This window comes from Pan troglodytes, chromosome 12 (genome assembly GCF_028858775.2).
Source record: "Pan troglodytes isolate AG18354 chromosome 12, NHGRI_mPanTro3-v2.0_pri, whole genome shotgun sequence".
In the NCBI taxonomy this organism is placed as follows: domain Eukaryota; kingdom Metazoa; phylum Chordata; class Mammalia; order Primates; family Hominidae; genus Pan; species Pan troglodytes.
The window spans coordinates 17,724,522-17,737,806 of record NC_072410.2 but is presented as its reverse complement, the minus strand read 5'-3'; the positions used below and the strand labels follow the sequence as shown (position 1 = coordinate 17,737,806).

Sequence of the window (13,285 nt, the reverse complement as noted above, 5' to 3'; positions counted from 1 at the left end):
TGAAGTTTTTCAAAACTGAACTGTATAATATCCTAAGAAAAAAATGTGGATGCATACCTATACAGTCATATTAACACTTTTTCTTTTCACACATTTATATTATTGAATCTTTTAATTTTCACATTTTAAGCTGCTAGAATGGGTAAAATATTTATAATAAAGTTTTCTTTGCAAAAAATGAAAATGCTCAGTGAATCTGCATATCAAATGCCAAAACTATGTAATGTGAAAACTTCACGTCCTTAACTCACATTTTTCTTGTTCAGAGCCATTAGACGTAGTCCAACTTTTACGACTTGAACTATTAAAATATTTACAACTCTTAAAAGATTTCACGTCATTGTCAATTTTAACTCCTGTGGTGTTTTCAAAGAAATGTGACCTTTCCTGAGTATTTTTTTATTTCTACTAGTTATATTTCATCATACTATTTATATATTTCTAAAACTTATGTTGTTAGATATATTCTTACTGTTTATAAAAGAAGAATGCTATGTAAATTGGTTGTGGATTCTCGTAAGGGAAATGAATATAAATTACTTTGTTGGTTGTTCAAACTAATTTAAAATCATTGTAGTGTTTCTAAAATGGAATTGAAGAACAAAATTACCCCACAGTGAGCTTTATTGCATCTGTTGTGGTGTAGTTTACCTGCTTTATTTTTGTTTGACTTGAAATAATAGTTATAGGACTTGTGTATTATTTTGGGGAAACAAATTTTAATGTAGTTTTACCTGTCTCAAAGCGCAGGTCTTCAAGATATTTACTAATAGGAATTTTATATTTTTGAAGGTAAAAGAAAGACTGCAAAAGCAGAAGCAATTGTTTATAAACATGGAAGTGGAAGAATAAAAGTAAATGGAATTGATTACCAGCTTTACTTCCCGATCACACAGGACAGGTTCGTTCTGGGTTCCGATTTTTTGTTTTTAAAGGAAACATACTTTATAATACATCATGATCATTTAAGAAGGCTTGTGATCTTCTAATTCTGTTTATCTGAATGATTATTTCTCTTTACCAATGTAACATCAAACTAGCTAATTGAAGCTAGTTTTTAAAGCAGCTTCCAGATTTTTTAAAAAGCATCTCTAGAATTCCTCATTAATTGACTCTTCTTCCCCTTTTCATCAGATCCTACTGCAGTTTGAGTAGTCTTAGATGTAGCTTATGTTCTGAAGTGCAGACTGTGCCAAAATGTAAGAAATTTTGATTTAGATTTCCACCTTCTAGTTTGGGGATGGGCGTGCACAAAACAAAACCACCACCACAACAACCAGCCTTGGCACTTAAAACTGACCTAACTCACTAGGCAAAGAAAAGTGCAAGTAATTTCTTGTGGCTGGTGTATGTTTTTCTGATCATAAATATTAGAAAAATTCTGCTTTATCGTTTTGGATTTTTTCCTATTCAGAGGAATGTGATTATATATATTGAGCAAGCAAAGAAACCTAGCATTTATGGGTTAAAATAAGAACTCATCAGGCTTTGCTTAGTTCTGGGTGCTAAATATGGCAGTTTTAATTTTTAAACTTTGTATCCTATGGAGAAATAGACATTAATCATAAATAGATACTACAGCTCTTCTAATCTAAATATACTCATCTCAGAACTCTCTCTGACTTGCTATATAAAGGCCTCTTCTTGATATGGTTGTTATTTTCCCAGTAGTTACTGTCGTTATCCACGAGTAACAGAAGTTTGGTATGATTGGTTCCTCCTTTCCTAATCCTTCTCCTGTTTCCTGCATGTGTTACGGTATTTCAGGTCAAAAGGGCTAAAACTCTTTTGATACCAATGCTGATAGAGGCAAAAGAGGACCCTCCTAATACAGTGTAAGCTTCTGGACACAATAATTACTTTAGGAAATGTGTGTTTATTTTATTTGTGTGTGCCTGTGTCAACAAGCAGTGCATTCTTAACTCCATTTAAGATGAATTAGTTCTGCTATTATCCTCACAGGGCAGGGGATGGAAGAAGCTTTTATTTTCCCTTAGGAAAAGCCAGAGAGAAACCCATACCCCAGGGTTTGATAACTTCAACATTGGGAACTATAGGAGGACTGTTCTGTAACCAATAACCTGTCTGTTGATTTGTATTCAGACATAACTCCTGATGATTTAACAGCAAGTCTCAATTCTGGCTTGATCTCATAGTGAAATTACATCTTTAGATCTTATTCTTTGATTTGAATTCAGCAGCTTTTTACTAAGGACATCTATGTCTCCAGTCTTGTTCTGGGCATTGTGAAGATATCAGAGATATTTAAGATATGATTCCTATTGGCAAGAAACTTCCTACATGGTTGGGAAGCCTAAGGCTAGTCTTGGAATGGGCACCTACAACTATTTTAAAGTAGTTGTAAGGATTTAGGGCAGCCACTTCAGGAACTTACAAATCAGCAGTGAGGTGACCATTGACTAATAGGAAGACTAACCAACCCAGAATCAGGGATCTTGATCGGAATTCTGTCATCACCTAACACACAGTGAAGTGGGTTAGCCACATAAGTGAAGTTACAAGGGAGGCTTCTGGACAGCCATTTGTTTGGGAGCTTAAACACTTTCCTGGCTTAATTTTTAAAATTTTATGATTCTTTAACAAATGCTTATATAAATAAAAAGAGACTTCAATTAAAATCTAGAAAAATAGATTTCATAATGTAATTACTGGATATATAACTGAGTCATGGAGCCAGATGGTCGAGGTAAATGCAATAGTGGAATTAGATTTTCAGTCTGTACATTGTTTTTCTTTTTTTTTTTTCTTTTTTTTTTTTGAGACGGAGTTTCGCTCTTGTTGCCCAGGCTGGAGTACAGTGGTGCAATCTTGGCTCACCACAACCTCCACCTCCTGGGTTCAAGCAATTCTCCTGCCTCAGCCTCCTGAGTAGCTGGGATTACAGGCATGCACCACCATGCCTGGCTAGTTTTGTATTTTTAGTAGAGACGGCGTTTCTCCATATTGGTCAGACTGGTCTCAAACTCCCGACCTCAGGTGATCTGCCCACCTCAGCCTCCCAAAGTGCTGGGATTACAGGCATGAGCCACTGCGCCCAGCCTAAATTTTCTTTTATATTTACTTTTTTTTTTTAAGAGACAAGGTCTCTTTATGTCACCCAGGCTGGACTCAAACTTCTGGACCCAGACCGGACTCAAGCTGCTGGGCTCAAGCAGTCCTCCCACCTCAGCCTCCCGAGTAGCTTGTACTTTAGGTGCTCAGCTTAAATTTTCTTTAGTTATCATAGTATATTAATAGATACTACTTATAATACTGTTTTTATAACTTATGGCTACTTTTTATTTGGTTTCTTGGAAGCATTTGTTCAAAAAGACAGTATAGATTTATGAATTTTTTGTTGTTGTAGGAGTTATGTCATTCCTACATCGTATTGTTATAAATTCCGATTTGCTATGGCTTTTGAAAATCATCTTTTGCCCATCTGCTTGTGATTATTTTACTAGTGTGGTATGAAGAATAGCACTTGAATGTCCTGTCCATACCTGTCTCTCAGCTTAACTGTGTTATATAAACTTGATTTTGGGTCTAGAAGCTACAGCATCAAAGAAAGCAAACGCAATATAAGTGAGCTTTTCTGCATAAAAGTGTAGCAAGATATTAAGGCAAAATAGCAAAATCAAAGTGCTTGACAGAGGTAATGGTGAACATCTTACCTGGCGTGAAAATGATATTCAACAAATACTTGTGCAGTTGAGCAGGAGAAAGTCCAGGGCCGTGTTTTGTCTGTGGTGCCTGCCCCAGGATCTTGTGGGCCCTGACCGACCCTGAAAGAGCAGGCCTGACAGGGGTTGTGTAGAATGTCACCTGGCCCCAGGAAGGTAGCAGGACCCTATGATTTAGAGAACTTTAAGAATATTGGGAATAGGTGTTTGGTGTCAGGGAAGTGCAAGGTCAAAAATAGTTTTAGAAACTTTAAAAACTAACCATATCAAGATGAGCATTATACATTATACAGATACATTTATAGTAGACTTTATTTAGTGAATCCAAATGACATGTGATAATTGTTTGGAAAGGCCTATTGATTTTATATCTGATCATTCAATCCAGAGACATTAAATTCAGTTGATTAATGGAGTTCCCCAACTGTAAGACTTCTTTACGAGATTATTTTCAAGCTTTGAAAAGATCTTCTGAGATAAAGGGGATCAGCAAACAGTAAGAGTGTGTTGCTATACCCAAGAAAAAGAAATAAATCTTAATCTCTCAGCAAATCATTTGAAATTTCAGAAATGTTGGTGTTTCTATATCTTGGTAAAGTGGATTGATTGAGAAATATGAAAAGTATAACAGTGGCATGCAGAATATTGTTTTTATGAATATTCAGAATTTCAGTTGTTTACATAATTATGTGTCTTTATAGTAAACGTAACCACATTTACTTGTGCTGTGCTTTAGAGAACAGCTGATGTTCCCTTTCCACTTTGTTGACCGGCTGGGAAAGCACGACGTGACCTGCACAGTCTCAGGGGGCGGGAGGTCGGCGCAGGCTGGAGCAATACGACTGGCAATGGCAAAAGCCTTGTGCAGCTTTGTCACCGAGGACGAGGTCGAGTGGATGAGACAAGGTATGAGTCTAGGTGGGACGGGCATGGTGGCCCAATACTGGCTGTACATGTTCATCTGCTTCTTGTCCTAGTGCCTGAAGTTCGTGAGAAAATACATAGTTACATATGTAATATTTCACTTCGCTGTCTTCTTTCTTGCTACAGAACCATAACAGTATTTCTCAGATTTGATTTCTACAAGGTGAGCTTGAATTAGAAAAAGGGGAGAACTCCCCACACTGATTATTTGAGCCCTGCTAAAATGTTCAGTTCCAAGGTCAGGGAAAAGTTAATTTTGGCCTTAATGCATAACCTTTTATCCAGCTTAACAAAGTGCTTAGCTTAGTTATATTTAAGAGACAAATTGCTTGTTTTTGTTTTATCATAGAAATGTGTGGGTTTTTTGTTTTTGTTTTTTAAACAGTCTCTCTCTGTCAGCCAGGCTGGAGTGCAGTGGTATTATCATAGCTAGCTGCAGCCTTAAACTTCTGGGCTCGAGCAATCCTCCTGCCTCGGCCTCCCAGGTAGTTAGGACTATGACATACACTCCCAAACCCGGATAATTTTTGTATATTTTGTAGAGACTGCATTTTGCTATGTTGCCCAAGCTGTTCTCGAACTCCTGGCCTCAAACAATCCTGCCTTGGCCTCCCAAAGCACTGACATTACGTAGCATGAGCTACCACACCTGGCCTGTCATAGAAATTTGTAATAATTGTTTGGTTAGTGATAAAGTTCTTTGGGTATTTTGTTTTTGTAAGTTATTGGAAGTTTCCATTTTTTCCCATTGTGGTGTTTGAATTTTCTTTTACCCTACTCTGTGTAACGCTGTTACCTGGGCATGAATACAAGAGTCCCTGTGTAATGTGAAAAAGGATGGGCAGTTGATTCTTTCCTTAGACTACTGCTTTAGAAGTTAGAATAAATCGGGGAAGTTTGAGCTGAAGACCATCTTCGCACTGTTGATGAGAAGAGGAAAGCACCATGTGTGCTATTGGCGGCTGCATGGTCGTGGGCAAGTCACTTAGCACCTAAGTCTATAAGCTCCTCCTCTGGGCAAGTAGGTTGGTCTCTGTGCACCAGACCTTCTAGTACAAGCCGCTGGGGTTCAATAAAAACACTACCTATGGCTTAGGCTACTTAATTGCTTAAGGCTCTTAAAAATCCATTTGCTTATAAGCAATTTGTCATCATATGGGATTCATATCTAGTCATTGAAGTAATTTGCTAGAATCTTAACAATTTGATGAGTTTGAGCTACTGTGCATATCTGAAAGTAATAAAGCATTCTTACTTACAGTTGAAGCTAGAACTTAGGTCTTTTCTGTATTTTGTCAAATACTGCTGTTTTATTCCATGCATGTCCTTTAAGTACAAGCAAGTGTAAATGTTATGGGTATATCATAAACAAGGTTTTCCTTTGCTGTATGTACATTAAATGGTCCTTAATAAAATACCCAAGCCTTGTATACAGTAGGAGGAGTGCTAACGTTGGAAGAGTGAAAAAGACAAGGAAAAAGTATGGTCCATTTACATATTTATAAAAGCAATGTAAGAGCTTTCCCATCAGTGGTATTCTTGGAATCTATGGTCTTTACTAACTTACTATAGCTCCAGCCACTGCTGGGGCTCTTCCTTATGGGCCATAGCTAAGAGTAACACCAGCAGTTGCCTAGAAACATAATCACTCCTGATGATTGGGAGAATGAAAGTTTCCCGTTTAAACTGACTTTATTCTTCTAGAAGAAACTGCCTGTGCTGAGAATACAACTCTAAAACTTATTTTTTAGATTCTAAAACAAAAAAAAAACAGGGAATATTATTATGGCATAAATTAAAATAATGAAAGTTTCCTTTTTTAAATGTTTGACAAGTCATATTTGTATGTATATGCATATTCATGTAAACTGTTAATAGATGGTATCTAAGTACTTTCTCATACTTCACCTTTACAGTAAGTTTTTCTTCTCTGCCTCTTGTCTCCATTAAAACTCTGTCCTCTGCAATAGTAAGTGTGCAGGTTAAGTTCCCTTACAGTGAATAGTGACCGCCCACACAAGAGCAGCTTTATCTCACTTAGGTTGAGCAAGCTTAAAAACCAAAAGGGAGCCATGATTCTTATAATTTAAGGAAAGCAGGTTTAAATAATGTAACTTGTGTTTGTCTCAGAGGTTGGAAAAATATCCTGAAAGAGTGGAAGCAAACTGCCATCATGAGGTTGATACTGGGCTGGTAAATTATTACTGGTCTGGTTGCTTTCCTCTAGTTTTTTTTCTCAGACAACAGTACCTATAAATTTATGAACCTGCTTTTCTTCTTGGCAGCATGCATATTAATGGTTCCTAAAGGCTTCTCTTTTTATGCTGCAGCTGGACTACTTACTACTGATCCACGTGTGAGGGAACGGAAGAAGCCAGGCCAAGAGGGAGCCCGCAGAAAGTTTACGTGGAAGAAACGCTAAGGGTTTGCTCCCAGGAAAGAAGAGGAAGAGCTATATATATGTGCCGGCAGGTGGCAGACACACAGTAAATAATGGCTGACCAGCACGAGGGCAGTACTGTCAGAAATTTCTTTGAGCTGTGAGACGGATTTATTTTTAAATGCTACTTTTTAAAGGTGACCTTTAAAAAATAAAAGGAAAATAAAGAATGTTAGTTTCATTCTGCCGCTTTATTTTTTTAACTTTTTCAGAATACAGTTTTAAGAAGCATAATTCATAGAATCTGGCATATTAGACCTGAAAGGAATATTCAGCAAAATATAGTCAAGTTACCTCATTTTGCAGACAAGAAGGCTTAGCCCCCCAAATTAAGCAACCAACCAGAGCCCCCCCAAATTAAGCAACCAACCAGAGCCATACTGTTGGTACTTTCAATGCTAGAGCTAGACTCATTTCCCCTGATTCTGTTGCTTCCCCACTTGGCAATTGTCACCACATATTTTTCAAAATGAGAAGTGAGAGTGCTTGCCCAGAAGAATGAAGTAACTTGAGTCGGTCAGGAGCTCAGCAGAGCCAGGGAGCTGAGCTGCCAGGTGTGGGAGGTGCTGGTATACACAACAGCCAAGTGAAAGGCACAGTCGAGCCTGTCTGTGCTCACTCGCTGCAGGAATACGAGCAAGGCTGCGGCAAAGAAGGCACCCCTGCCCCCTATTTTGGATCAGTTTTGTTTTGGGGGTATTTAAAAATCTTTTTATTGTGTATCTTTAAGGTATGCATCAGGATGTTTTGATACACATTTACAGAGCGAAGTGATTACTGCAGTCAAGCAAATTAGCGTAGCTCTCATACAGTTTCCCAGGTGTGGGTGTGTGGAAAGAGCATCTAAGGTCTCTTCTCATTTCCAGCATACAATACAGTATGATTCACTGTTGTCCTCATGTTGTACGTTAGGTCTCTAGACTTACTCATCCTATGTAACTGCAGCTTCGTACCTTTTGACCTGCATCTCACCTTCCTCCACCCCCTGCCCCCAGTGATTACATTCTACTCTGTGCTTCTATACATTTGACTTTTAAGACCCCACAGCTAAGTGAGATCTTGCACTACTTGTCTTTCTGTTCCTGGCTTACTTCATAGTATCCTCTAAGTTCATCCACATTGTGGCAAATGGCAGGATCTCCTTTTTCAAGGTTGAATAATATTCCATTGTGTTTATATATGCCACAGTTTCTTTATTGAAACAATTGTGGATTCCATTTTGGATCAGCACAGATATGGAGAAAAGTGGCTTCAAGCTTCCCTTCCCCAGGAAGTCTCAGCTGAGGTGACTGAGGGAGGACTTGCATGAAGGGAACAGATCCCTCTGAATGAAGGCACCCAGCCAGGAGTGCACATAGCTCTGGAAGAGCACGGGCTGCGGGGAGGTGGGCTGAGTCCTTGACTGTGGCCCCCAGGACCTGTGATGCACTGGCTGTGCACAAGTCAGGTGTGGGGAGTGTAGCTTGCCCCCGTGAGGCCCACCAGGCAGTCTTTATGATTGACCATGGTTTGGCATGAAAGATCACACATAGGTGTTTGGCCAGGAGTGAGACTCCTCAGTCATAGCTAAGCGTTCAATTGAGTTTTGCTCTAGGATTTCTAAAGTACCTTAAAATGAAGAAACTTTGGCATTTTAACTCTAATGCAATTGTGCAGTAGGTTTTTGAGGGAGGAAAGGGGCAGTTGGTAACAGGGGTACTTTAAACCCCATTTTAAGCCAGGTGTGGTGGCTCACGCCTGTAATCCCAGCACTTTGGGAGGCTGAGGCAGGTGGATCACTTGAGGCCAGGAGTTTGAGACCAGCCTGGCCAACATGGTGAAACCCCATCTCTACCAAAAAATACAAAAATTAGCCGGGTGTGGTGGCGTGCACCAATAGTCCCAGCTACTCGGGAGGCTGAGGTGGGAGAATCGCTGGAACCCGGGAGGCAGAGGCTGCAGTAAGTCGAGATTGTGCCACTGCACTCCAGCCTGGGTAACTGTCAGATCCTGTCTCAAAAAAAAAAAAAAAAAAAAAATCCATTTCACTGCAGTTATTTTAAGTAAAAATATTGCTTCAAGAATTAGACCGTCAATGCTCAATTATCCTTTATATAAAGAGTTGTATGCCACTGATTTCTTCATAAGTGTCTTTTTAAAATAATCTTGAATAAGTTCTGAGACATGTATATACACATCAAATCCTTTATGAGGTAAAATAAAATAACATGGTGATGAACAAGTGAGAGTGAGTACCCAGTACCCTGCGGTACCCAGTGCCCTTTTCATTTCAGATGAAACTGTAGAAAATACTTCCTGGGTTTTTTTCTGTGTGGCGGTCATTCTCTAGTGAAATTGTCTGTGGCAGGTTTTGGTCGGTGGCGTTGATTTAGCCTGTATCTGTTGGAGTATACTTTTTACCACTTTGACAAGAGAGAAGTGACAAGTGGTTCCCCCACGTGGCGTGGGTGTGCTGAGATGGGATGGCAGGCAGCCCTGCCGGCACGGATCGCCCGCTTGCTGAGCTCTTGCCATACCTGGTGTCCTGGGGCAGTGCAGAGCTGCCTGAAGTATATGCCATCTGGCCCTGCATCAGCTACTGTTGGTATCGTGGAGGAGACAAAGTCCTCTAGTCTAACGGGAGACCTGGAGTGCTGCTCGTACAGTGCCAGGAGGAGAGCTGAGGAAGGGGGCCCTGAGGACAGTAGCACTCTGAGGAGGAGGTGGTGGGGAAAAAAGAGGCCATGGAAGGAGAGGGTGGGAGTACAGATGGAGGAAATGGCGAGAAAGGAGGAAGGAAAGTTCAGGAAGTGTGCAGGGAGTGAAGCCAGGCGGGCCAGGGCATTGCTGGGGAGGGAGGAGGTCCCTGCGGAAACCAGCTGGGAAGGAGGCTGAGGTGGGTTTGTGGAGGGCCTGAAATTCATGGTGATGTTCCTGCACTGCCAAAGGGGAATCAGCCTTTTTTTCTCCTTTGAGAGAACAGATGAGGGTTGAAATTAGAACTGTGTTTTTAAACTATATTTTAGCAACCTTTAAAAAATATATATATATTAAGTAGAGTCATAGTGCATAATATAACAACAAAATCGGAGCCTTAACTCTCACCTTCTTCTGGGCCTCAGGAACCCCGAGCTCCTGGGAAAAGTCTTGAGGATCTCCCCATCAGGAAGGTCACGGAAGGACTGCAGGAGCAGGGAGTTGCTAGAAGTAGGAGACCTGCCAGGCAGCTATTGTACATGGAGGGGATGGGACCCAGTGCAGGGAACAGAAAGGAAGTAGGTGTGAGAAACGTTGCCACTCTCACCTGCACCAAGTGCGATAGCTGATTGGCTGCAGGAGAGCTGGGGGCGGGTATTCGGTATGAGTTCCACAGGCTGCTGGGAATGCAGAGCCAGGAAGACAGGAAGAAAAGTTGGTGGGAGGAGGAGGAGGAGACACCAGAGGGGTCGGCTCGGGTTTCAGGTGTTTGGGGCCACCTCATATGAGATGCTTGAAACAGTTGGAAACGAGGGCTGTGACTCAGGCGACGGGTCAGCCTGCTGACAGATTTGGGAGGCTGCTGCACGGAAGGGGAATTTGAAACATGGGCTGGATCAGCACGGAGGATTGGGCAGGGAGAAGGCCAAGGCTCAAGTGGAGAAACAGCCATCAAAATTAAAGTAGGAAGGAGGGAAGAGCCAGCAAAGGGGGTGGTGAGCGGTGATAGGAAGACAGCAAGCCAGGCACAGCGGTCAGGGACATCAGTGATGACCAAGAAGCGGCCTCCAGGAGAGGCAGATGTTACAGGTGCCTTTCCCCGTGACGTCTGGAGGAAATACTGGCTTGTAACCTCGCAGGCCACTGGACCCCTTGAGTCTCAATTTCTTTGAGTCAAATTGGGGTCATTTTCTGTCCTACCAGCCCCATCTGCCCTTGTGTGACGATCAAGTAAGATAAGTGTAAAACCACCGGCCATCTGCTCCATTCCAGCTGTAACAGGAACTAGACTGTGGACAGTGTTGATGTGAGGCCTCCAGGGAAGAGGATTAAAGTATATCGGAGCTCTTGTTCCTTTGTTCAGGCTTGACACAGTCTCCTTTGTCACCAGGTTTGTTAACCACAGGAGCACTTAGCTTCTCAGACATCCCACACCTTTGTGGGAAATACCTGTTGGGAAGTATTTTTGACACACACTGTGTGCCTACATTGGGAAGGGCTCTCTAGGGGCTATTTTTTTTTAATAGGCATTTGACAAGATTATTGCCTTAAGGCGACAGTGAGAGCTAATGCTTCTGTAGCTCCTATTCTGTTCCAGGTACTGTTCTAAATGCAAGTAACGCATTCGATCCTCTCAGCCAACCCTATGAGGTAGATATTGAGAAAATTAGTGCTCAGAGAGGTTCAATAACTTGTCCAAAGTCCTAGAGCTAGTGAGTGCCCAAGCCAGGTTGGAACCTAGAATCCCGGCTCCAGAGCTAGTGCTCTGAACCACTGTGGAAGAATACCAGGCCGTCTATGACGGCATGCAAGCCAGGCACACAGCCTGTGCTAAAACCGTCTGTGAAAGGAGAGAAGACTGCATTGGTACAGTCAGAAGACTTGATGGGAGAGGTGGATGTCAGCCAGATCCTAATGGATGGGTGTTGATTAGTAAGCATTATACTATGCTCTCCAACCAAGCTAGAACCCTCATCTTATTCAGGAAGGCGATGTCATAACCACTCCATCAAGCTGGGATCATTATGAGGACAGTCAGTGGGCCATATGATTGGAGGAAAGCATTCCGGGCAATGTGATGGGAAGAGCTATGAGAGTCCAGGGATGAAGTCAAGGTGACTGTGCCACTTGTTTGCCCAGGATGGCCCCACCATCACGCTATCCCAGTGTGACTACTAGATAGTTCCCCCTTTTACTCCCAAGTGTCCCGGTTTGAATGATAAATCATGAGTTTGAGGAAGTCTGCCAAACATTGAAATCATTTGCAGAGTGTCATAGATGTGTGCGTTGTTTCTGGGCATAGGTCCCTTGTTCAGAACATGCCCTAAGGGGGCCATCCCCATGGCGTAAGGAGTTTGGTTTTTGTTTTTTTTTTTTTGTTTTTTTTTTTAAGGAAAATGAGCCTAGCCTTTGTGTGCAGCACAGAATCCAGTGGGGGAAGTGCAGCAGGTGTTGGTAGGAGGCTCTGGAGATAAGGCCTGTACCAGGTGGGAGTGGAAGGCGGGCCCCCAAGACTGCAGAGGTATTGGTGGTGATGTTTATCTGAAGCTGGGAGGTGGATGCCTTAGTGTCCACTTTATTATACCTTCCAAATACGACTCACATGCTTATTATGCACTACTGTTTCATAAAAGTCGATGAAAAACCACCCGAAGAAGTATGTGCATGGTCCAGAACACGGGCTCTGGAGTTCCTGTGTGACTTTGGACGAGTTGATCACCTTAAACCTCTACTGCTCATTTGTGAAGAAGAGAGAATTAGCAACACCTGTCCAAGGATTTCGAGGATTCGCAACAATCCACGTGAGCCACTTAGTCTATAGGAAGAGCTCTATAAACATTGGTTATGATTCTCTTCCCCCCTCAGAAAATCCCTTCTTAACCTCTGTCATAGGGTTCAACAAGGGTGCACAGAGACCCAAGAGTGTGGAAGAGGAAGCCATAGAGTGATGGAATAAATAACTGGTTTCCTTGAAAATGAATGACAAAGTCATTTGGTACATTTTCCCTCCTTTTTTTAGCACTAAGTTCATTGACCTGACTACTCAGAAAAAATTAAAACATGATGATATCAATGTTGGAGTGATTTGATGTTGTAGACCAGATGTTTTTATGCCAGTTAAAATACCTCAGCTAGTCTCCATTCAGGAAACCCCACAGGCATTGAGTGTGTTCAGCCTCTCACAGAACCATCAGAACCATATTAGGTAGCTCCTGCTAAGAACTTATAAATATTTATAAGAAAGGATCAGTACATTGTTTTTATAAATATTGAAGTTTAATAGAAAGGCTATAATGCATTCTCCAAAATTAAGAGGCAAGGAGTAATAATAATAATCAGGCAAACAATTATTGCCACCTTTGCTCAATAACTTTGTAGGCTACAGAAGTGTAGCTTAAGCCTTTCTTCTTATTCTAAATCTTCGGTTAAAACACTTTAAATGCAATAAACCCATTACTAAAAATTGAAAGTAATCTTTCAACACTAAGCTATAAAAATTACTTGAAACTCAACTCAAAATCAAAATGAATACAAAAGCAAAATCTTACAATGAATTTTTCTG

At 41.3% G+C, this 13,285-nt stretch overlaps 1 protein-coding gene and 2 long non-coding RNA genes across 5 annotated transcripts in view; 2 read left to right on the top strand and 1 right to left on the bottom strand.

The window, feature by feature from the left end:
- MRPS9 (mitochondrial ribosomal protein S9) overlaps positions 1-7,228 on the top strand; it is a 61,524-nt gene extending 54,296 nt beyond the window's left edge. For both annotated transcript variants that reach the window (XM_515671.7, XM_016949213.4), the window contains 3 exons: positions 793-901; positions 4,420-4,589; positions 6,938-7,228. In XM_515671.7, the coding sequence (XP_515671.1) occupies positions 793-901; positions 4,420-4,589; positions 6,938-7,029 (371 nt within the window). In that variant the 3' untranslated portion in view covers positions 7,030-7,228. The remainder of the gene's footprint in view (positions 1-792; positions 902-4,419; positions 4,590-6,937) is intronic.
- LOC104005117 (uncharacterized) lies at positions 4,574-11,482 on the bottom strand. Its single transcript, XR_008546336.2, has 4 exons — positions 10,132-11,482; positions 6,516-6,568; positions 5,867-5,933; positions 4,574-4,663 (listed from the first exon to the last, which is right to left on the bottom strand). It is a non-coding gene; the product is annotated as an uncharacterized LOC104005117 (long non-coding RNA).
- Positions 10,420-12,796, top strand: LOC134807794 (uncharacterized). 2 transcript variants are annotated; one of them, XR_010149043.1, is made up of 3 exons: positions 10,420-11,113; positions 12,357-12,524; positions 12,616-12,796. It is a non-coding gene; the product is annotated as an uncharacterized LOC134807794 (long non-coding RNA). The 2 variants fall into 2 exon arrangements; XR_010149042.1 differs by lacking the exon at positions 10,420-11,113 and adding an exon at positions 11,840-12,244.
- Positions 12,797-13,285: the final 489 nt, after the last annotated feature.